Raw genomic sequence first — 24,984 nt, forward strand, 5'->3', positions numbered from 1 at the left:
CGGCTTCACTACTTCGCACAAAAGCTTGGCTGAGAACGTTTTTATAAGGCAATATAAGCGCTTTTTAGTTAAGAATTGAATTGATCTAATTTCTTTTTAATGTTTTATTTATTTATTTAGAGATACTTTACAGGCCCTTGGCTAGAGCATTGAGTATGGGGGGGGGGGCTAACAAAGGCATGAGTACAAGTTTAGCAAATACCACATGTAAATGCGTAAAAAGGATTCAGAAAGTAAGCTCGAAACATAACATGGAAACCGCAACTAAATATGTATAAGTGAGCATCACATGTAATAACCGAAACACATGAACGTCTGCTCACGGCACATAGCATTAGAAACACTATACAATGTCTGTAACTGGCATTGACGAATGAATGTGGCGTAACAGACGGGAAACGCCATAACAGCGCTTACAGGAAATCTGAACAGTTTGTTCAGATAGGGTTTTACGAACAAGAATGAAGCCAAAAAATCAGAGGGCAGAATGATTTACAAAAGAACTTTCGCAGAGCACCGAAAATTTCATGTAACATCAAGAAGAAAGTGCTGAAACCTTAAGTTACCAACTGAAGTGCAAGAGTAATTTATTGCGGAAGGAAACTGGGTTGGTGTCAGATACTAAGTTGTCGGGAAGATCATTGCGCAACGTGATGGCTTGAGGCACTGCGGATGCATTAAATGAGTTTGTTTTACTGTACATGCCCGAAAAGCTAAGCTGGTTGTGCAGTCTAGTTGATAAGTATTTGACTCCTTCCATAGCTATGCTACGCATCGTGCCCTGCGTTGTGTGCATACACACGGACGGATTGATTTGGGTTGGAAGTATTTAAAGAACGCTCACAAATAAAAAAACACGGCGCAACTTCCAAAAGTGCTGCAAGCCTGGAGAAACAGCACAGCTGGCGGCCCTCTTCCTGCATCGGGGACCCTTCTGGGTCAACTTCCCGCTGAAAGGTCTCCATGACTGACAGGCGTGGATCGTTTTTTCAGGAGGCTTTCACATCTCTCACAAAGTCGACCGCGTTATCACGCGCTAGATTCGGCGGCAACCGCCTTCACGAACCCGGCCTGTGTAGCTAGCACGAGCTGATCTGTGGTCCCCACTTCTGGCGCGAACGCACGTGAACTGGTGAAGACAAGAGAACGCGAAAGATCACGCCTCGAACGCTGGGCAGAGTGCCCTGGAAGGTGGAGTTGGACGACTCCGGGCTCTCGTCACAAGGCATAAGTTCGCGTGCGCTTGGTACTTTTTTTGCGAGCTCCTCCAGTGGCGCAAACCTGGACGACGCCAGGCACTCCTCCGGAGACGCAGGCTCAGGCGCGCTTAATTTTTTTTTGGGTATTCTTTTAGGCGGACGCCGACACACCAAGCTGGTGCTGTTTAAACAGTTCTGTTAAAACATGTCATATAAGTGTAACAGCCATCTTAGCAACATCGATGCCATCACCTCTTGTGTTACAGAACTGAACGGAGTAATGCACATTTGCATAAGGGTGTATTTCAATGCGTCGCACTTAAGAATTCATTTTCCTAGGTGTTGAGCGAGGCGTGACGACTGTTGTGCCCTCGTCTGCAGGATCGGCCGGCTGGGACCTGGTGACGAAACGCGTGCTGGGCCTGGATAGCATATGCATCTTGGACGTGTGGTGCATCATGGTGGCCTCGTGCGTCGGGGCCGGAGTCCTTGTTGCCTACCTTTCGCAGGTGCTACCCTGGGCCACGGGTGTGCCCAAGCCCCTGTACTTCCCTCTTCAGGTACGTACGCGCGCATATCGTGTGCAAGGTGAACTCTCATTAGTTAGAACGGAGACTCTTTCTTGGTACGCTATTTTCTTATCCCTGGCTAAGGCGTTGTGCTGCTAAGCACAAGGACGCGGGTTCGCTTCCGGCTGCGGCGGCCGCTTTTCTGATGGAGGCGACAGCAAAAATTAAAGCCGTTCCACTCAACGTGAAAGCTGTCAGAAGTGCAGAGCAGTGATTCGCCATAATGGGCTGTAGCGCCGTGTCCGCTCGCTGCATGTTACCACCCAATGTAAGTCAAATTTCCCGCCTTCGGAGTGCTCGCGCGCTCCCTGCCTGAAACTGCGACAGCGGGAGTTGTATTCTTTTTGTGCTTGCTTTTCCCCCGCACGTGGCGGAGTTGCACTGCCACTCACTCTATCGTAAAAAACAACCCCACGAGTGTTCCTAACTAAATGAACACGGGCGCTGCCGCTTCATTACGTATATTTTGCCTCAAATGTACCTACAGTTTTCTTGGCGCAAAACAACGTGCAGATGTAGGACAAGCGCCAGCGGCTCACGAGTTTCGAACGCTTATGCCTATATAAACCGGTTGGCTTTACGACGAAACACCGTGTGGCTCTACCTGGGTCCAGCGTACGAGCTACGACAAGGCGAGCCCCTAAAAGGCTCTGCACTTAAAACGGCCATGTGTTCCAGATTTCGGCGCACGCTAAATATCCCCAGGTGGTAAAAATTGACCCGGAGCCCTCCACTACAGCGCGCCTCATAACCTGTGTAGTTTTGCCGCGTTAAACCCCGTAATCAATCAATCAATTTTCTTATCTCCATTAAAGTCATATGTTGTTTTTTTTTTCTCTGAAAAACAGAGGCTCGTTGCTATGCTGACACCTTCCTCATAAATTCCTTTCATCACGCGTGAACGTCTCTTCTTATCTTGACGTGCGTGTCGTGAGTGTACGAAGCCTGCACGGGTGCTCTGAAGAATTCCGCGTACGACCAGTGATGTTCCGTGCTGGGAATTTTCTTTTTTTCGAGGAATTTTCAGCTGTAACTTTGGCCAAAAGGGTAAAAAAGGAATCCCTAATGGATGCACTGAATTTGAGGACTCGCGGAGTAAAACGGGAAAATAATCCGAACCTCGCATCATTTAATACTTAGTTTTCTTTTAAAAAAGATCCCTTCACACTTCCCCGGATTCGTGTTCAAATATCTCCAGTCGTGTTCCCACAAGCCACAAGCATCGAAGCCAGCTTCCAATCCAGTTCACAAAACAGGAGGGAGTATAGAGCAAAGAATACTCCATGAGAACGAGCTAGCAAAGCTTGAAGCGGCGGCGGCCCAAGAGCTGGAGCGTGTTCGCATGTATTCCTGCACAGTATACAAATGAGTATTTCGGCTGAGCCTTAGTCCGCGTGCTGCCAACAAGAGATGGCTGTAGCATTTTTGGCGCTGAGCTGAAATTACTCAATTACCCAACAATGTCTTGTTTTGCCCCAGAGGGTGCAAACAGGGTGCACTTTTATCTTACATATTTAGCATGCAAAGGGCGCCTGCTGTTTGTTACAAATGTGATATGCCTAGTCAAACGCTGCTGAACGGCACATGTAGTGAGATTTACTTCACGCAGAAACTCATTCTCTGAACGGCGTCTGCGTCCGCAACGCTGGGTAAAATATACTTAGGTGGCGCTGGGTAACGCCCAAACCGAACAGGAATCCACGTAAAGAGCCATCAGCTGCCGAAAGAGAAAGAAGGAAGTTTGGAAGGGAATTCTTAAGAACCCTGCGAGGAAAAAATGCTGAAAATAGGCATTTTCTGAATCAATGTATGGGACTTTTTCTCGCCACTATGGGACATCACTGGGTACCACGCCCTAGGAGTGGCCGCAACAGCATATTAGTGTACGCTCAGCTCTGCGGCTGACCAGAAAGAAGCAGTGCGTGTGTGTGTGCTCCCTAAAAATTGCACAAAGGAGATCTGCGAGCAGGAATTCCTGCTGAGTTTCCACACACGCTGCAGACAACTGGTGTCCGTTTGTGCGCGCTTTGTGACGCACACTTGATAAAGACGATATCCAATGCTCATTCCGGCCCGATTTGTTCAATGAGAAATAGACAATGTGCAACCGTCCTAAATTTGCACACCTGTCTCGTCTGTCTGGACAAAGCGATAGTGTTCGCCGGGAGATTTGACGAGCACCCTGCAAACCTAGTTTCGTTTCTGTTGAAACGCCGTATTTATTGTAAATCCTGAGAATTAAGCAGCTGTCGCTGAGAAGGTAAAGTTTTTCAGTCACGCCGTTAGCACCGATCGAGGCCTACAACATGAGCTGTAGCCAACTTCCTCACACACAGAGACAATGGAGCAACGCGGAAATGTCTTGGCATGTGCGCGCATTACCGATACTTGGTATAGAACTCCGCAGTATAACCGAACCCTTCATGCGCTTCACGGAAGATAACATACCTTTTGGCTTAAGGGAAGCGCAGCAGTCAGCACTTTGTAGCTCCAAATTACCCCGTAAGAGTCGCCCTAGTGTAGTGAACTTGTTTGTGAACGCCTCACGTAATTTGTACGCAACGATTCCAAGTGCGTATTCGATTGTAACGGTGTCCACTATTTTACAGTTGAGCTGGATTTGCCCAAGTGCTTGCGATTTTTTTCTGGCGGCCTAGCACAAGAATGCACTTCGCATCCAAGATAACGTGTTTTAAAAATAGGTGAAAAAAAATGGTAGCACAATGTCCAGCATAGACTGCATATTCAGGGGAAAGACAGCGAAGCTTGCACACAGGACAACTGGACGCAACACGAGCGCTGAACGCACACAGACTGGACACACGCAGTACTCGTGTGTGTCGTCTTCTCTTTGTCCGTGTGCGAGCTCCGCTGTCTTTTCTCTGATAATGTTTTTTCTCCGCTGTCTTTTCTTGATGATGTGGCGCGGTATGCCCATCCCGTGGAGTTATGGAGTTCTGCCTGCTCCGGAAGTAACTATCATTACGGATATCTAAGGGGCTACACCAGAAATCTTCAACCATGCTAGAAAGAATTTCAGGGACATAGCACTCCCTCACCAGAGAAGGATCTGGCCACCCTGGTGTAGTAGTTGGACGCCCACTCCTATGGCTAACCTGCTGAACTCTCGGCCCTCAGTCCCCAGCAGCTGTAGAGCACGTGTCTACGGCGGCCGTCAGAACAGCGATACAGAAGAGGGTGCTAAGAGTCCGTGGGTCTGGACGGGCTGCCACTGGAACGTGAACCTTGCAACGTTTAACGCACGCACTCTGCCTAGCGATGGAAGCTTAGTTGTTTGTACTACTAGAGGAACTCTCTGACATTAAGCGGGATATCATACGGTTAAGCAAAGTTGGAGGGACAGGAGAAGGCTTGATGGAGCCCCCTAGTGGGCATATTCTGTGCTGCAGAGGACCCCAAGAGAAGAAAGAATACGGGGTGGGTTTTTTTTAATCCCTAGAGAAATAGCTGGAAACGTGGAGGATATTTTCAGCATTAGCAAGAGAGTCGTAGCTACTGTGATCAAAGTAAAAAAGCGGTACAGGTTAAAGATAGTACACGCTTATGCGCCAACAACCAGCTATGATCATTAACCCGTAGACAGCTCCTACGAGGACGTCGAATCCGCAATTAAAAAGCCCCCAACGCAGTTCACGATTGTGATGGGAGACTTTAGCGCAAATGGCGGCAAGACGCAAATGGGAGAAAGGTCAGTGGGAAAACTCGGTATAGACAATCACGAGAGTCGAGGAGATCCGCTAGTGAGATTTGCAGAGAGAAATTACCTGAGGTTGACAAACACCTTTTACAAATGAAAGAATAGTAAATGGACACGGAAACATCGCGATGGTACAACCAGAACCGTTATTTGCTTCATTTTAAGTGACAGCCCGGGTATCGCGCAAGACGTGGAAGTGCAAAGTATGAATCGTAGCAGCGATCATAGATGGTTAGATGCAAGCTAAAGCTGAATCTCAGAAGAGAAATAAAGCATCTCGTGAGAAGAAAGAAACCCGCATGGTGTCAGTCAGAGTCACATCGCCCAAGTTTAAAATAACTCGTCAAAACGAATTCTCGCTTCTGGAAGAGGAGAACGAGGCCAGTGTAGACAGGCTAGGTTACAAACTAGCATCGACAGCCAGTGAATCAGGAGCACCTGTGGTAGAAGCAACATGTACGGAACAAACTGGAAAACTAAGAAAACGAAGGACCTGATTGCAAAACATGACATGAACGTGTCAAGTATGGCGGATCGGATTGAATTATCCGAGCTGTGAAACTTATTACCAGAAGTAAAACAAAAGACATTCGTGCATATCACATGGCAATGATCGAGAAAACCCAGCAAATAAGGGGAAGCCTAAAAGCAACTAAGAGACCGCTAGCCGTCGACAAAGACGGGATGTACGAACTCAGGGATGAGCAGGGAAACATTACGCACAACGTGGATGAAACAAAGGTAGCCGAACGATTCTACACCAGGCTGTATGCCAGTGACGTTAGACCAGGGGAAACTCCTCAGAGCACAAATTCAAATTGCGATGTCCCACTAATAACTGAAAACGAAGTTGGAAAGACTCTCAAAGGCATGGAAATAGGAAAATCAACAGGAGACGACGGAATAACCATAGATCGTTTGAAGTAGGGAGGAGCTATTGTACTGGAAAAGCTTGCTGCACTATACTCGGCATGCGAAGACTCAAAAAGTGCCCACAGCATAGAAAAACGCCAGCATTATTCTGATTCACAAGAAGGGGGATCCCAAGGATCTCAATAATTATATTTATCCACCTACTCCCTGTTATTTGCAAGCCGTGTGCCAAAGTTAGGGTTAGCCGCATTGGTGACAGCCGTGATTCCCAACAACGCAGAGAGCAGTCTGGGTTCAGGAAAGGGTACTTAACGATGACAACCATTCATGTTGTCAATAAACGAAAACTCCGTCGAATACACTAAACCCCTGTACATGGCATTTATACACTATGAGAAAGCGTTTGCTTCTCTACTCACCGTAGCCCTTCTAGAAGCACTAATAGACCAGAGAATAGAGGGAACCTACATAACACTTCAAGGAGACATATAAGAAATGCACGGGCAGGATAAACCTCCACAAACAAAGCGATAAATTTCCGATTCGAAAGAGAGTACCATAGGGAGATATCTCTCCAAAGCTATTCGCAGCATGTCTGGATGCTTAGAAAGCTTGACTGGTAAAACATAGAATTAAGGATAAACGGGGAATACTTCAGACATTTGAGGTTTGGGGACGATATATTTTTGCCGAGTGGGACTGGAGAACACATGCAAACAATGTTTGCGGAACTACAATCAGAAAGCACGGCCGTTGGGCTAAACATAAATGTGAATAAATCAAATGTAATGCGGAATAATTTAACAAGCCAGAAATGTGGCTCCAATTCCCGGTGTGAAGATGGTTAGAGTACGAAGCTGTACACTACACCCACAACGATTACCCATGCGACGTCACTTGAATTCTCACAGGTGGCTTTAAAAATACCGAAACTACAGACAAAGAAATTTACTTAACTTCAAGAAATGTACTTCAATTACTTAACAATGACATTCAAGACTGATTTATGTTCTTTTTCTTCTTCTGGCTGTTTTTCTGCCTGCTTCTGGCTGCTTCTGGGCTCCCTTTTTATATATTATAGTGTTGTGACGTCCCTACGTGACTTCTATGCTGTTCGGTACTTTTGCACTTGAAGTTCCTTACGCAACCGTAGTTTTTACCGGTATACGGCCAGTTCTCCTAGATAGGCATGTGCCTTCTGTCAGCATGTGGATGCCCTCTTAATGATGATTGTTTTCTGGTAACATCGGCGCGACAATATGCATGGGGGTAGAGGTATACCGTTTCGCAGTAAATATATGAAAGCTTGGTCACGTCCCTACGTGATTTCTATGCTGTTGGGTACTTTTACACTCGGAGTTAAGCAAACGTAGTCTTTACCGCTATGGCCAGTCCTCCTGGGTAGGCATGTGCCCACTGTCAGTGAGTATGTGGACGCCTTCCTAGTGATGACAGTTTTCTCTTTACATCGCCAGCAAACTTTTCTTGGGGAGTAGAGGTAAGGTACGTCCTCACTTGCGGAGCCGCGCGCGCGCAGCACCACGTGCGAAAAAATGCGCGCCGCAAAACGCCCTTTAGCGGCAAGATTCCTCTGCCGAGCACGGATAGAGGTACGTCCTCACTTGCGGCGCCGCGCGCGCAAATACGCGCGCCGCAAAACGCCCTTTCGCGGCAAGATTCCTCCGCCGCGAAAGAATAGCACTGGGACCCATTCACGCGGCAAGGCGCTTTGCGCCAAACTCGGCGAGCTAATCAGCGCCCGGGTCACGTGAGCGAGGTCACGTGAGCGAGGTCAGTGCTCTCCTCATAGAGCTGGGCCGGCGCGGACAGCCGGCGAGCGCGCAGAAACGTTCTTCCATGCTACACCGTCGGAGAGGGCGAGGACCGGTTTGAGCCGCCGCCGCCGCCGCCGCCGTTGAATGCGCGCGCTCCCAGTAGTGTCGCCTTCAAAAAGCGGCGGCGTTTCTGCGCGCGCGACGCTGCGCGCGCGCTGCGCCGCAAGTGAGGACGTATCTATATACTGCTTCGCATTAAAACATCCCCTTCAGATTAGGAAACGAAACGCCAGAATACAAAAGAATATCACTGCCTTGAACAGATGATTAGTGCTGACCCCAGGCACGAGGAAGAAATCCGGCGCGGAATAGATATTGGCTGGGGAGCACTCGGCAAGCACTCACAAATAATAAAAAGTAAGCTACCTCTGTCACTCAAAAGAAAAATGTACAACAAGTGCGTACTGCCGGTGATGACATATGGAGCTGAAACTTGGCGCCTTACTAACTAGAAAGCAAACTTAGGTTAGATCAACGGGCCATGGGACGAATAATGTTAGGAATCGCACTCAGGGGCAGTAAACGAACTACTTGGATCAGAGAACAAACTAGAGTAGATGATATCATAGGTGAAGCAAAGAACAAGAAATGGGCTTGGGCTGGCCATGTAGTGAGACGAACCGACCACCGGTAGACAAGTAGGGTAGCAGAGTGGATTGCAAGATATGGGTCTTGAAAAAGGGCAAGGCCAATAACCCGATGAGGGATGAAATAAAAAAATTCCGCGGTACATTGTGGACTCGAGCAGCGCAGGACCGGAGCTGTTGGAGTTTAATGGGAAAGGCATTCGTCCTCCAGTGGACCTGAGTAGGCTGGTGGTGATGATTATGACGATGATGATAATGATGATGACGGAATAAAACTAAAATAATGATAAAAGGTCCTATTGGTCAATTGTAATTTTACAGGTTTTGGGAACGTTTTGACAAAACAAGAGCAACCGCCGTTTTTTGCTGACCGTTTCCGATAAAGTAGGCTTTGCCGCAAGCGGATTTGGCTCGCGCACATAAACAATGCACGGAACCCAAGCAATAAAGCAATATAAAGCTTAGACTAAAGACACTCGTATACGTCCGCTCAGAATAAATTGGGCTTCAGTAACAAAAGCTATGTTCGTTTAAAAAAGAGAAAGTGCAGGTGTCTTCGGGTAGTACTTCATACATAGAGCACTAGTTTTTCAAATAATCTTCAGTTCAAGAAATACTGTTTTTTCTCTGTCTAATTACGTTGCGCCAGCCACCAGGGCCCCTTACCGAGAGATGGAACAATGCGCTGGACGGCACGCGTGTTTGCGGAGGCTTAAAAATGAATACACGAACCAAAATAATAAACATTACGAAGTGCATAACCAGTGCCACTTTCGTAAACATGACCTTATGGCTGTAGGGCCCTACGGTCATGCTTAGCTGTGGCCTTAGCACCGGAGGATACCGCGCAGTTCGCTTTCATGACTCATCTGGTACCAACCCTGTCCGCCTCTCTGGAGCTGTTTAGCAAGGTTGTCCATATCCATTGGATAGCGCCCACCACACGTCCTGGGTGATTTACTGCTTGCCCGCCTGGGCAGACTGTTCCCAGGTGTCTTTGCTGGGCACAATGTTTTCGGCGTTTTTCGTTCCAACAGCGATATCCGTGTGTTTGAACTGGGCAGCAGGACAGTCAGCAAAGGGCAGAAGCGGCTCTGATGTGCTTCAGTCTACATTCACCTTCAGCATGGTGCTGTCCACGGACGCCAGGCTCAGACTTTGACACGTTCCATTGTTTCTGTGAGCTCAACTGCTATAGGATTAGGTACCTATATCCGAGAAATGATTTAAGCCACCGAGGCGGGTTGCCTTGTATTCGAGCTGCTTCTTTTCACCTGACAAGTACACCCAAGAGCAGAAGTTTAGGGACCACGAAAGCAGCAGTTTTGAGTTATTTCTCTGCCGCACGGCTGCTGGGAGTACTATGTGCGGTAGTTTTCATTAGTTCAGTAATTATACGACGTCTCGCATGCATTCTACAGTTTGTCGGGCTGCTATAGGTAGAGAAATAACCGAAAATTGCCATTTCTGTGGTCTGCAAACTTTTGATCGCGGCTGTACATACACATTGGTCTTGGGCAATCATTGCGAGAAATTATCCAGTCTCGGCTTTGTTTCTAAACGGGAATCTGTCAGTGCGAACCGTACTTAGCTTATGATTTCTGTTTTTTTGCTTTGCAGTACGGATACTGGTTTCCAAGCCGCCGTGACGACCGGACGTTCATCTCGCCCATGGCGGAGAAGTACGCGATTCACTTCCAGCTTCCTCCCGTGGACAACCCCGCCATCATCACCATCACCGGCCTCACCAAGGTGCAAAAAATGCGTTCAGAACACGTTATATCGGCTTACATAATAGCGACCATGTTTCGGGCAGCACCTTAAAGCAGGTAAAAACTTCACTGCTCGCACAGTTTTCTATGCAAAATGTCGTGTATGCACCTTACCGCGGATACAATTTCATGGTAATCACGCGCGTCTGAACCACCACAAAAGAGACAGGAATGAAATCCCGACAAAAATGAATACTACCCAAATAAAAACGTGAAAACAGACCTACTCACTGCACAAGGTCAAAAATGCATAATTTCCAAAGTGAAGATATTTAGGTTATAATAGCGTATGGGGGTGAATGGTCGATGGAATTTTTTAAAGCCAAACAATAAAAAAATACGAGATTATTGAACCACGTGAAAAAAGGAATTAACTAAATTTAAACTGTGCACGTTATACAACGCCATCACAAAGGAAAGACAAAACAGTCCTCCAGAATAACTGTGGAAGAACGAACAGAAACTTGCGAATAACCCTCAGCCTTGCTTCTGCATGCAGAGCATAACATGCGTGCTGATACACCGTGTAGACGCAGGTGTAAACTGCGAATGGTCGAACTACCTATGCGCCAGGCAGCAAGGGTACTCGGAGACAGCGAGCATGGCTACTAACTCCGGTACACGTACAGGGGGCAGGTGCATTTATGCCGTAGCCTTCGAATTAGCAGCTGACAAAGCAACACGAAGTCATCCCTCACTGGGAGATGCAGCAATTCCCGGAGACCACAACACACCCCGAATAAGGACATTGCTGGGCTTTAAACAATATCCACGCGACAATATTTTGGTTTTGCTAGTTTATCTTTGCATTGTTTTCTTTTTTTGTATTTTTATTACTTGGTTGTTGCAAATTTTGTCAGTCCGATTATCTTCATTTAAGGCTATTGTGAGGGTTACGTACGTTAACTCCCCTGATTATGCATTTTCTTGCAAATACAGGGCGTTTCACAGTTAGAGCTGTGGAGGGCTATGAAAAAATGCTACCCCTTCCAAAAAAGTTACTCCGTCCCCGTTCAGAGATGTGTTAAGCTTACTGCAGCAGCCATATACTACACTAGCGATATCCCACACCACTGGAGTGGGATATGCATTGGCTTTCGCAATTACATACCTCTCAAATGGGTTACACAAGAAACGGTGGGTTTTATAATCACTTACGCCGCCCGCCACTCATTACAGGGAGTTAAGGAATATTTCCGTCGTTGTATTCCTCCTCAATCCCGCTGAAATCTGTCTACGAAGTCCCGAACCTTGATTATGCCTCTGGTGTGTGTGTGTGGGGAAGGGGCGGGGGGAGGGATAACGGATCAGAGATCATGCTTTTAGAAAACTAAGTTGATTCAACTACCATTTATTTCTGCAGTTTACAGTCGCATCCATGTAAACCTGTGTTTCGTATTGTGGTCAAAATTTGGACATGTATATTCGCGAACTTCGCAGAACGGAAAATTTAGGGGTCCATCTGCAGTCATCGTGAGGACTACCACAGGCGGATGCCACACGGGATTGCGATGTCCTGCTAGATCGACTTTATTAGATTTTTCTAAACTTGAATTTCCAAACCATTTTGTGATCTATAACACCTTCATTTTATCTCGCACGGCAGGACCGCGCGTTGATTCCTATTTACCCACTTGCAAATGTGCTGTCATTTTCGACGCCACAAGTTCGAGGATTCCGCAGGGAAGCTCTTAGAAGAGGGGTTCAAAGAAAAGTTGGGAAGTCCGGGCAATTTAAATTATTTACATACTTTTTTGTCTAATGAAGCTACCTGAACATATCATCATCGTCGTCATCACCCTGCAAGCTCAGAAGCAGATTAGAGGGGCCACGAAGAAAAAATACAACTTTTACCGAAGCCTAGTTCTTTAAAAATTGTCAAAGTGAGTTACCGAAGCCTAGTCCTTTAAAAACGGCCACTCACTCAACTCAATTCCTTCCACGAAAGATGTTTTGTAAGCTACAAAACCCAAGGAATGTTGAAAATATTTCAAATTTTGCGCTGCAGTGACGTAGTATGCGCTAGCACTAAGAGCATAGGTAGCGTTGCGTTAACTGCGCTCCAGCGTTCAATTCATACAATCAAAGGAATGTAGAGGCCCCGCTATAGCGGAGGCTCTAGATTCCCTTGATTGTATGTACGTGACTGGGTGATTGTATACAATCACCCACTCACGTTTCTTGGCGGTTACATCGGTAGGCGGCCGCCAATCACACAAAGATTCGTCGGCGTCATAGAGCAACCACCGCAAAGTGTCTTAAAAGTGGGCACTGCTCTGTTTTGTTGCATACCTCCATTATTCGATTGAAGTTTGCGATAAGACTAGTATCATTCTTATCGGGGCAAAGCAATCCTTTCAATTAAGCTGTAGCCACACCATCGCCATCGTCATCATGAGCACCAGAATCATCATCAGCGGTGCCTCGCCCGCGTCAGCAGTTCCACGCGCCGCACACGAAATCGAACACGACTGCGCTCCAGAGAGATCGCACATCTACGCTACTCTCTCAGTTCCAGCCGGACCTTACGCACCCAAATAAATGTGGGAAGCCGCATCAGCCACATCAACTGAATCTGTGCTTCCTACAAAGCAAATTTCTATGTTGTGGCACGGCGTCTTTAAGGATGACAGCGGCTCGTGACAGTAGTAAAAAGTGAGAGGGATCGTGAGATGCGGATGAGATTGTGGATCCCGCGTCCAGTAGCAGGCCATGGACTAGACACCTCTACATTTTCTGACAAATTATGCACCATGCCTTTGGAAAAAAAGTACAGCATCTTTTAAGGAATTGAGGTTTTTAATGTGTGCTGCTAAAACTTCGCTAAAATCAATGGCACACTTCCTGCGCAAATGGCGCTACTCTTTGCCGCTTTTATCCTTGAAAAAAAAATCACTCCACAAATTCTGTAAATGTTCGTTGCAAGTTGCTTTTCTGTGAAATCTAGTGTGCTAATTATTATTTGCGGCGTGTCATACGGGGAATATGTCTTCTAATTTAATTTCACCGTTTGCTTTAAAGGCCTCTTACTAGTATAGCGCATTCTGGACCGAAAAAGCAGCTCTTAATAGGCGTTATCTTGGCTTTTTGTTATGTGAGGTCATGGTACGTGTCATGACTTATAGTTTCAGAACGAAGAACGTCCCTCTAGAGGCGGGCAACTTAAAGGCGTTGGCCGAATAAAGTGTGTTTTACTGTTGGCCTCAATTAAGTCCTAAGACTGCTTTAATGATGTATTGCAGGACTACGGTAACTTGGTGGCCGTAGAGAACGTCGACCTGGAAGTGTACCAAGGCCTCATCAACGTCATACTGGGTCACAACGGGGCCGGCAAGACCACCATTCTCAATGTGCTCACAGGTGCCGTTGTCGCGAGTTTCTTGTTTTCATTGGAAACGCTCGTATCTCTTGAAACAAAGTGCGCAGAAAGTGTTTGGCTTTTGCCTCTAAATCAATACATCTGCCGCAGGTTGTTGCTACTATCTATGGGAAGGACTCAGGTTCGTGCCGTTCGACAGAGGCATACTTTTATGCCTCATAAGGGCGTCCGAAAGAATTTTTCACAGAAGCCGACAGAAAGAAACGTCAACTTTGCGGTTAAACGGCACAGCCTTAACGGCAAGAATTATTGCTTTACGCCGTGCATGACGGCGCTTCCGTACGTTTGACGAAAAAGCAGGAAACTTGTCGTTCTGCATGTGGCTGTACACCGTCCAAGGCGTTAGTAATAGAGGAGCGTACTGTTTCTTTTAATACGAAAGATTCAGTTATGTCTGTTGATAGAAAACCCAGCGTCCCTGGCGCACAGACTAATTCGGCGGCTGAAAGAATTTAAAATTCTGCATGCCCGAGTTAAGATACCGGAGATGTTGAGATAATGGTGATCGATCGATGTTTCGTGATGATGAAAAAGATGGCCGATACAATGGTCAACTTTGTATGACAATGACGGTCTACTCCAGAAAGGTACAATATATTTCACGCACGCGCAGCACAGATGAATTTGTAGAGCCGTGATTACGCACTAATTATAAATATCAGGCTATACACTTCAACATTATAACCATTCTAAATTAACACAGGCATACAGGTTGCTTTTCCCGCAAACAGTTGCGGCAGTACTTCGCAAGCTTGTAGTTTCCATCACAGTAAAAATCCTTGCTGGTGTTTGTATTGATGTACTATTGCTGGTGTTTCATATCTTCGAGTGCGTAAAACTGTCTCTTTGTGTTCATTTGTATCAATTGTGAATTTTGAAAGCGTAATTCTTGTATACCTTTCCGAATTCAGCTTGTTGTGTTGTATAACTACACTCCAAGGATGTACTCTTTCATTTGCGTTCGTTAGGAGTGGTGTTTTTTTTTTCTTGATCCCAGCCAAGTGAGGGTTTCCGAGCCACTGTAAAGCTGCTTCCAGCAGCTTTTAGCCCGGACGACCTGTCAGTTTCTTCTGGAGAAAATAACGATTATGTATGTTATCTATTTACAAGCATCACTTATCTCATAGCACAGAACATCAGATATCAGGAACACGTGAGCACCCAGGGGGCTTCCCCCTATCTGACAAAGCACCAAACGGCCGTAATTTTTCTACAACTTCACTTCCGAAAGGGACGTCGCCACAGGGAGGGGGAGTTGCCTATCGATTAACCTATTAGGCTGCTGATCGGCCGCCACAACTAATCTTATGTGACCCAACTCTCTCTCTCTCTCTCTCTCTCTCTCTCTCTCTCTCTCTCTCTCTCTCTCTCTCTCTCGCTCTCTCTTTCGCTGGCTCGCCCTCATGTGCAAACTTAAGGATGTTTCCTCAACCACGGGTTCAGCACCAACAAAAACCAACAGCAAACTCTCAGCACTGCCTGTCAAACATCGGGCGGCAAATATTAAGTAGCGCAATGCAGACCTATAATTGTGGTCCACGCCGACACACCTTTTTTTGTTACGACGAAGCGCGCATTCACGAATCCGCGGCAACTGAAGTCACAAAAACACAACGGGTTGCTCGTCATGAGGCTGCTGCCGCCGAGGCGACTGACTCATACGTGAAGCGAATCAACATGCGCCCGATAAATTTCGACAGTGCAACAACACGCCAGATTTTGTGTCGCCTTTCGCAATTCACGCTTCTTACCCCTGAGTAACCTAACGCACCAGCCTCCCTTCCACTCGCGCATCGCATGCTGTAATGCGGAGGTTACTCTCGTTAAACAGTAAAATGCCACACATCCCTGGTTTCACAGAAGAAACGGGGAACACATCCTTCGAAAGCGACAATCGGTCCTCATCTTTTGGTCTGCTACGGGACTACTCGCCGAAAATAACACAAATACGGGTAAAAGAACCTCCTACGGCTGACCTTGCCCCCTCTCGCACACTACACAAAAACGCAATAAAGCTGACAAGCTGACAAGCTAAACAACAATAAAGGAGCTACACGCGGTCTTCCTTAATTACGCGAGGTGCCAGAACTTGACACCTCGCTGCCGTGAACTAGCTGTACGTACAACGTAAACCCTATCCGGGGGTTGGGAAACACAAATACGAGAAATGAAAAAAAAAGCTTGTCATGGCACTTGCCATAACATACACATCACGTATCATTCCACAAAACGCCACTCGGAACTAAGAACCTAAATGCCTAGCTGCCCAGCATCCACAGCACCAAATACGTACAAGACGGGACCCTTTTCCATGTTCTGTGGCCCACCACAGCCGGACGCCCGCAAATACAACTTAATGTGGCCACCAGACCATGTAAACGAACGCAAGCTCCCTGATGTGCTGCAGCAGCAACTCCACTGCCCACGAAAAACCCCCAAACTAAACAAAACTCCCCAAACTTCCGCACGCATGACACCAGGTTACCCACACGACAACAAATAAACTGGGGAAGCTGGCAATAGCTGGCTCAATACCGTAAGCTGACCTAAGAGGCCTAAAACGTGCCTGCAGTTACAATGCCCCGGCAGAACTAACAAAACAACACATTCAACTTTAAGACGAACACATGATAGAACAATCCAAGTAATTTGAGGAACTAACAATACTGCTAGCCTGAGCGGTTCTCACAAACACAAATGATACAACTGAGAACTGTTTGTGCACAAAGCACAAAACACCACTTTGAAGTTATTAAAGCTGCCTTTACTTGTTTGCATTTAATTTTGCGCACCTTACCATCGCACGAGAACTGATCCCATGCCGTGGACAGCCAGCCGACACTAAACCAACCCTGCTATCACTCGCCGTTTTCTTTAACACCCGTAGAAAAACCCAGCCCTTCAGTAGCAGTTACTACGTTGCCTGTATTGGCGCTACCATGACTTCGATGTCCAAGCATGCGATTTGCTTCCTCGGTGGCGGAATACCTCTGCAATTCATTCTGGCATGCACGTACGTCTTTAATGCGGAGTGGGACATGTCGTAGAGGGAAGAAGGCGCTCGTAAAGTATTGGCGAACCGCTACATTATATTTGTTTCCTAGATGGCAATTAGGGGAAGCGATAATTTATTAGATGAAATACATACAAACGAACAGTTTAAAACATTATGAATACTGCGAAGGTTCTGGAGAAATATAGAACATGTGCTATTACTTCGTATAAACTTATCAAGGTGAGAAGATAGGAAATCCATACTTAAACAAAAATAAAACACATCGCAGCTAACTAGCTTCAGAATGGTTGACATATGCAGTTAACCTATTGAGGCAATCAGGAAAGCACGGTGGCCGAAGTCACGTCTAGTAGGGACATAGGAGCACATGATACCTCTACGTGCGTGCGCCTGCAGAAGTGGTGGATTACAACTGTTTCCACATTGCTGCTTCTGTTGAGCTCGCGAGATCTCGTTCCCCTCTCCACCATGTTGAGTACCGAATGGAAAGATGCCTCCAGCGGTCGCTTTGCGGGAAATTCCTTCGCCACACCTGGATGCAATCTTTACGGCAATGTCAAAGCACAACCCTATCCAAACCCCTATGTTTACAGCAATGTCCTAACCCCTATGTTTATCCGCAAGAAATGAATATTCTCACCACGTATACACCTCCACTACTGCAGTCACAGGCTTCACAATGCGTCGTCTGTACGACTATCGCCATTAAAAGACGCTTGGTAGCTCTAGGAACCCCGTATAGTCCTGTGGTGGTTTCTTAATTTTCCTTCTTTTGGTGGGATATTCCACCATTGACTTAGCTTAACATCTCACTGTACACAGAAACCAAACGTCGGTCGTGTTTATTTTCTGGTACCAGTGTTTTTGTCCCCCCGCACTGCGGCCCAGATTCTTGCGTAAGGGTTACGGGGCCAGGTGACTTCCCATTTGTGCACGCGCTGCTGGGTTTCTAATGGGCTTTCGCGCAAATAAAATTCCCTGTTGTGCATCACAACTAAGCAGCGTCTGTCGAGATAGGGATACACTGCTGATAAGAAGAGAGTATTGAACATTAGCATGACCTCTGTCGTACCTGCAGGCATGTGCTCTCCCACGAAAGGCTCCGTAGTCGTGGATGGCTACGACGTGGTTGAGAACACAGCCGAAGCTCGACGCAGCCTCAGCTTCTGCCAACAGCAGAACGTCTTCTTCCACGACCTCACCGTCCGAGAACACTTGACCTACTTCGCCGCGGTGAGTGTGCACGAGGGAAAGGACAGAGACACAAGGCTCATCTTCATTTGTCCCGTTGTCGTGAGCATGCAGTTTACTCCAGCATTGCACGGGTGATCATATACAGATACTTTTGGGCAATATAAAATGATCCGAAGCCGCAACCACTTGTGCCTGAAAATTCCTATGCTCGTGGCAAAGGCAACGGGGTGTATCTGTTTTGCACAGCTCAGAATCTGCTTGATATTTATTCTACGTCCACTCTTGCAATCCGTCGAAAAAATTCTTCGCTGCTGGAGTAAGCCTGTTTACGCGCTTTGGGGGTGACAGCCTGGCGAGACTTGATATTGCTACATCGCATTCGCGGTCTTGTTTCCTTTTTCATTCTTTGTCTTTTGGCGGAAGTTACCACCTTCTTTTCTTCCACTCAGGGGCCGTGAAGTTTAGGTGTCGCGCGGCGTGCACAATTCTACGATATTTACGTTTTCTTTCTTTAATTGCACAATTATTCGCCGTTACAAAAAAAATAAATGAAATTGACTAATCCCATCTTCACAATGAAGTACAGGAGTGGCCGGTATCGGGGGACCGTGCGGGAAGGGGGCGAAGGTCAGGCGTTCGTCCTGAGTAGCACCAGACGCCCCTCACGTAGCAAGCTCGCGCTGGCTGAATACCGGACATGCCTCCAATAGGTGGCCCAGGGTCACCTTGCAGACAGAGGGCTGTACGAAAAGGACGTGTCCGGGGGAACTTGTGACTTGTGTCGTTTAAGAGGTCCTCATCGCCAGCGTGAAAGCTACAGTTTCAATTCATTGTTTTGTTGTGAATTTTGTTAAGCGGGCATATAACCCCGAAAACCTTCGCATGTCTGGCTAATTCTCATTGTGGGTATGTGACGAAGAAAGGAACAACAAATTACGAGAAGACACTAATATTGCGCTGTTTTAAGGACCAAGCCAGCCGTGAATTGTTTGAAGCGTGACGCATCATGAAAGGTGGTGATAAGTGTAGAATCACGGCATCTATTAGTTTATAAAAGAAATATATTATCTAAACGCGAACTTGCCACGGGCATAACAAAAGGCACCACTTGACCTTGTCATGATTTTTCTTTGTGCTTTGTGCATGTTCACGCATGCGCCGTTCCTGCATATATTTTGATGCTTGTAGTAAAAATTCAGTTGATGTCTAGCGCTAGTCCTGGGTGGTCTCTACTTTTGTCCCGTCTTTACCACGCTACTTAACCATATTTCACAGTTCGAACCAACCAGCCCACATTTACGCGTTGACAAATACAACAACTGTTTCTCGACCGCTGGCAAAGCGTGGCGATAGTAAAGCGGTTGCGCGTCGGTATGAATCTGTGAAGACCCGGGTTGTGATCCTAATGATCACAAATGATCGAGAACCTTAAAACCATCGCCTCCTGTGTTTTTTTTTTCGATGCCAAACGCATCGCCCGCTTCACAGTGAGAGTTAGTGGCACGCCTGTTTCACCCCATCTCGCAAGAAGGGTCCCCAAGCTTAACCGGAATCATCGGGACGTAACTGAATTCAAGAGTGGCTTGTGCCTGGTTGTCAAGGCAACCGATGGCAAGCAATAAAGAAACCAGCACCATGGCGGAGCACGTTTTGTCAACGTTGCCCCTTTCCATCACGCCTCAATATTATAACCGCTCACGTAACTAAAGCGCGGGCGGGGCTAGCAATTGGGGGAGAGAGGCCGGAGTAGAAGGAAAGGATGTGGTCGGCCGATCGGGGCTGACGCGCTTGGAATTGAGAAAATACAGGAAGCGATGCTTAAAATACACCTAGTAACAAAATGTTTGCAAGGTCCTCGCACATTGCTCGAAGCTACTTAGCATATCCACTCTGTGCTTGCCATGGCATTGACCCGCGATTTCCTTCGCAATGTGGCTGTGGAGTAGCCGTGCTATATATAGTCGAGTCACGGTGCCGACCAACCGTTGCAGTCGCATGTCGGGGAAGTTGGCGCTGGGTGGGCACTTCCACGGCATCCTTGAGTTGCTGGAGGCAGCGCCTGGTTCTGGAAGCATCGCCGCGTGGGCCGTCGAAGCATAGGCCCGTGCGTGGTGCGATGTCGCGGAGACTGGACACTCGCTAATCGTCGCTGGGGCCACCAAAGGGTAGGGTGGTGGGAGTGAAGGAGGCTGGAAGCGCTGTACCGTCGGTCCACTCCTGCCATAGGTCACGACGCGACGTTGGTGCCCCTTGCCGCGTCACACCTGGCTTCCTACGGGCGAAGCACCTTAAGGCCGAGGTTTGCCCGGCTTTCGGCATCCGTGCTCACGGCACAGCACCGTGTAAATCGAAACATGTATGAACAAAAGGTTCACAAAAGGTTAACGAGAACGAAATAAAAGGTTCACAAAAGGTTAGACAGAAAGAGGGGGAGAGATGCTCCTGAAGAGCCATGCTGCGCATGTGCGAGTAGCCATGGATTGGATGGGATTGAACTGGATTTGGATGTGGATTGGATTGGATTGAAATGGATCGTGTTGGACTGGATTGAATTAAATTGCCTTGTATTAGATTGGATTGGATTGGAAATCGTTTTAGCAGCAGTAAGCACTCTCACGGGTGATTTACGGTATAACGATCCCCAGTGCTTCGCCCACTTGTCATGATTCATCATCATCATCATCATCATCATCACCAGCCTATCTACGCCCACTTCAGCGCAAAGGCCTCTCCCATTAATCTCCAATTACCCCGGCCCTGTGCTAACTGCGACCAATTTATCCCCGCAAACTTCTTGATGTCATCTGCTCATCTAACTTTCTGCCGCCCCCTGCAACGCTTGCCTTCTCTAGGGATCCACTCTGTTACCCTTTACTGACCAAAGGTTATCTTGCCTTCGCATTAAATGCCCTGCCCATGCCCATTTCTTCGGCTTAATTTCTTCTAATACGTCTGTAACAAGCGTTTGTATCCTGACAAACACCGCTCTCTTTTGTCCCTTAATGTTACACCCATCATCTTTCGCTCCATTGCCCGCTGAGTCGTTCTCAATTTAAGTTGAACCCTCTTAGTGGGCCTCCCAGTTTATTCCCCGTAGGTGAGTACTGGTAAGATGCAGCTGTCATACACTTTCTTCTTCACGGAGAATGGCAGGCTGCCATTCATTATCTGAGAATTTCTGCCGTATGCACTCCACCCCATTCTTGTCCATCTAATTATCTCTGCCTCATGGTTGAGATCCGGGGTCACAACTTGGCGTAAGAAGATATATTCGCTTACCACTTCCACTACCTCGCAACCTATATCAAACCGCTGCGCTGTCCCGAGGTTATTAATCATTATTTTGGTTTTCTGCTTATTAATTTTCGGGCCCACGGTTCTACTCTGCTTGTCCAGTGCGGAAAGAATGCCTTGCAATTCGTCCCCCCGAGTTACTTAACAAGGCAACTTCATCAGCAAATCTGAGGTTACTGAGGTATTCTCCATTCCCCCTTACTCCTACCTGTTCCCAATCCAACGTTCTGAATACTTCTTGTTAACATGCTGTGAATAACACTGGAGAGATTGTGTCTCCATTTCTGACGCCCTTCCTTATAGGTATTTTACTTCTCTCCTTATGGAGGATTATGGTAGCTGTGGACCCATTGTAGATATCCTCTAGTATTCTTACATAATGCTCATCTACCCCCTGCTTCCGAAATGCCTGAATGACTGCTAGGGTTTCCACCGAGTCAAATGTCTTCTCATAATCTATGAAGGCTATATATAGGGGTTCAGTATACTCACCGCACTTCTCTATCACCTGATTTATCGTGTGAAAATGGTCCATTGATGAATAGCCTTTACGGAACCCTGCTTGTTCTTTAGGTTGACTGAAATTTAAGGTTGAAGAAATTGTGTTAGCGATTACCTTGGTAAGTGCCTTGTAGACGACTGACAGTAAACTGATCGACCTGTAATTTTTCAAGTCCTTCATGCCACCTTTCTATGGATTAGGATGATGTTCGCGTTCTTCCAAGATTCCGGTACACTTGCGGTCATTAGGCATTGTACATACAGGTTTGCCAGTTTTTCAAGTACAATTTCTCCGCCATCCTTCAAGAGGTCTGCTGTTATCTAATCCTCACCAGGTGCTTTACCCCCTTTCATTTCTTTCAAGGCCTTCCTTACTTCTTCTGTCGTTACTGGTAGGATGCCTATCTTCTCTGAACTACTTTGTCGGTCGGCATTATCCTGGATGTACCGGCTTCGGTACAGATCCCTATAGAAGTGCTCGGCTACTGTGACTATTTTATCCCTATTTGTGATGACATTGCATTGCTTGTCCTTTAAATGCATACATCGAATTTTTCCCCACTCCAAGACGCCTATTCTCTGCTTTCAGGCTACCTCCGTTCTTTACAGTATTCGATCCTCTCCATATTATACTTCCGTATGTCAGCTGTCTTACGCTTATTGATTAAATTCGAAAGCTCCGCTAGTTATATTCTGTCAGCTGGGGTGGAGATTGTCATGGTTTACCGTTTCATAATTACATCTTTCGTCTCCTGGGAAATTTTACCAGTATCCTGTCTAGCCATAGTGCCCCCGACTTCTACTGCACAGTCCGTGATGATGCGTGTAAGGTTGTCGCTGGCTTCCTGTGTCGTAAGCTCGGCTTCCTCGTTGAGGGCGGAATATCGGTTCTGCAGCGCAATCCTGAATTCTTCTACTTTACGTCTTACTGTTAGTTCGTTTATCGGCTTCTTTCGTACTAGCTTGTTGCGGTCCCTCCTCAAATCTAGCCTAATTCGAGATCTTACCATACGGTGGTCACTACACCGTACCCTTCCGAGCACTTCCACATCCTGCACGACGCCAGGGTTATCGCATAATATGAGGTCTATTTCATTTTTGTGCTCCCCATTCGGGCTCCTCCAGGTCCACTTCCGACTCTCCCGTTTACAGAAGAAGGTATTCACTATGCGCAGGTTGTTCCGTTCTGCAAACTTCTGTGATGTGCACAGAAGTTTGCTGTGCTGCTGTGCAGCACAGCAAACTGCTGTGCAGCTAAAACAGACTGCTCTGCAGCTAAAACAAGCATAGTGCGCCCAGTACCAACAGCAGTAATCATCGGCACTTACATGTTTACTCGCTTTTCCTAACTCTCATTGTTTACCGCACCGTTCTTACTGATGTAAAATGAATATGCACTGTATTTACGCGCAAATAGCTCATCCGGCAAGCTTATGAGCCATGCCTAATTCGCGTTTGCTTTTGCCGGCCTCAACCGATCGGTCACATTTCACATCATAGGTTCTGCTTCCGGAAATGAGCTAGTGGGTCGCATGGTCATTCCTGTTTTTCCTTATTATACAGCTTATTTGAGCGAGGTGTGCGTTGAAAGTCGATCAGTACGATTCTAAGGAGGCAACTTTTCGAATGGGCCAAGCTTGTGTTTTGTCTGAATGGCCTTAAATTCTTGCCTTGAATCGTGCAGGCGCATTACCTGATTGCGCATGCTATCCTTTGCTCAAAGCGCCCATCTGTCATTTGGTGTTGCTGCCCAGTTTTGCTGTGGGCGATCTGTGAATCGGCCGTTTCTTGACGCGAACTTCGATTTCACTGTCTCTTATCTGGTTGTTTTCGCTCCCTTACTTTCAATGAGTTGCCCCTTTCTAATCCTGAAATTACCTATGTAAACAACGCGCACATGCCGCTGCATACGCTGCAAGACTGCAAAACGCACCAAGACAGCTCAGTGGTGAAGGCGTTGTGCTGCTCAGCCCAAAGACGTGGGTTCGAATGCGGCGCGGTGGCCTTTTTTTACATGGAGGCGACACGGAAAACACCCGTTTATCTAGATTTCGGCGGACGTTGCTTGCAGGTTGCGTTAAATGCCTATTATTGTTCTTGAGGACTAAAACTGTCACTAATTTAACAGCGTTCACCTTAATGACTGTGCCCCCTCAATCACATAGTTTTTTGTTTGTTTTCGACTTCTAGTATCTGGAAGGTGTCATGTAGAGATTTTGAGTAATTTGATGCTGTGCAGGTGTTTACAACTGTCGAACCTTTATTCACTAAATATGCTTAGCCACTTCGTCACGCGATACTATAGGCAAAGTGGTTAAAAGATCACTTAGTTATTTCGAGGTACCCTTCTCAGTATCGTGAATTAAAACAAAAACAACCTTTGCTTCCCCATATCTGCTAATCATGCCGGCGTCGAACACGCCTGCGAAGCGACAGATACAACTATTACATCGGTGCTGTGAAGAAATTCGCACGCAGCTGAATTGGCGCTGTCTGACCTCTGATACGACCGGTTGGTTGAACTTTCAGGTTGAACATGGTTGAACAAAGTAGAACATAGTTGCACTCCCAGTAAAATCTGTTTAAACAAAAGTCTGCCTATAGGAAAAAGTGCGAGCAGGGATTTATTGGCGAAAAGATTTAACGAGCACGTATTTATGTTTGCACATTTTAACTCCCGCAAACTGTTTTTGTAATAGCGCCACCCATACTAGACAGGATTCTCAGGGACACTTGGATGATCATGAGAAACCCGTATTTTGTCGCAAGCGTAGTATTCATTGTTCATCTCCATCGCCTAATCGTTGAGTATCTGCATTTCCCTTTCCAACGTAAAGGCATTGTGCCGTCGTTTCGCGTCACCATCATGGCCTGAGTTCGCGAATTGTCGCATGCAACACCGAAAAAAATTAGCAGTGGCTTAGCTCGGCTATGTCAGGATAAACGTAGCGTGAGCTAAGGTTCAGCTGGTTATTCTCAGGTTTCCTGGTTGTCTAGGATTAGCTGATTATCATGATTACTGCTGCTAAAACGATTTCCAATCAAAT

General features: G+C 46.8%; 1 protein-coding gene across 1 annotated transcript in view; it reads left to right on the forward strand.

The window, feature by feature from the left end:
* The window catches only part of LOC144180113 (phospholipid-transporting ATPase ABCA3-like), a 188,416-nt gene that overhangs the window by 41,713 nt on the left and 121,719 nt on the right, over window positions 1-24,984 (forward strand). Inside the window, exons 7-10 of the mRNA XM_077708509.1 lie at window positions 1,581-1,759; window positions 10,402-10,533; window positions 13,796-13,913; window positions 18,027-18,181. Of these exons, the coding sequence (XP_077564635.1) occupies window positions 1,581-1,759; window positions 10,402-10,533; window positions 13,796-13,913; window positions 18,027-18,181 (584 nt within the window). The remainder of the gene's footprint in view (window positions 1-1,580; window positions 1,760-10,401; window positions 10,534-13,795; window positions 13,914-18,026; window positions 18,182-24,984) is intronic.

The sequence above is a fragment of the Haemaphysalis longicornis genome, unplaced genomic scaffold (assembly GCF_048455015.1).
Source record: "Haemaphysalis longicornis isolate Haplotype H1 unplaced genomic scaffold, Haemaphysalis longicornis Haplotype H1 scaffold_4, whole genome shotgun sequence".
NCBI lineage: Eukaryota > Metazoa > Arthropoda > Arachnida > Ixodida > Ixodidae > Haemaphysalis > Haemaphysalis longicornis.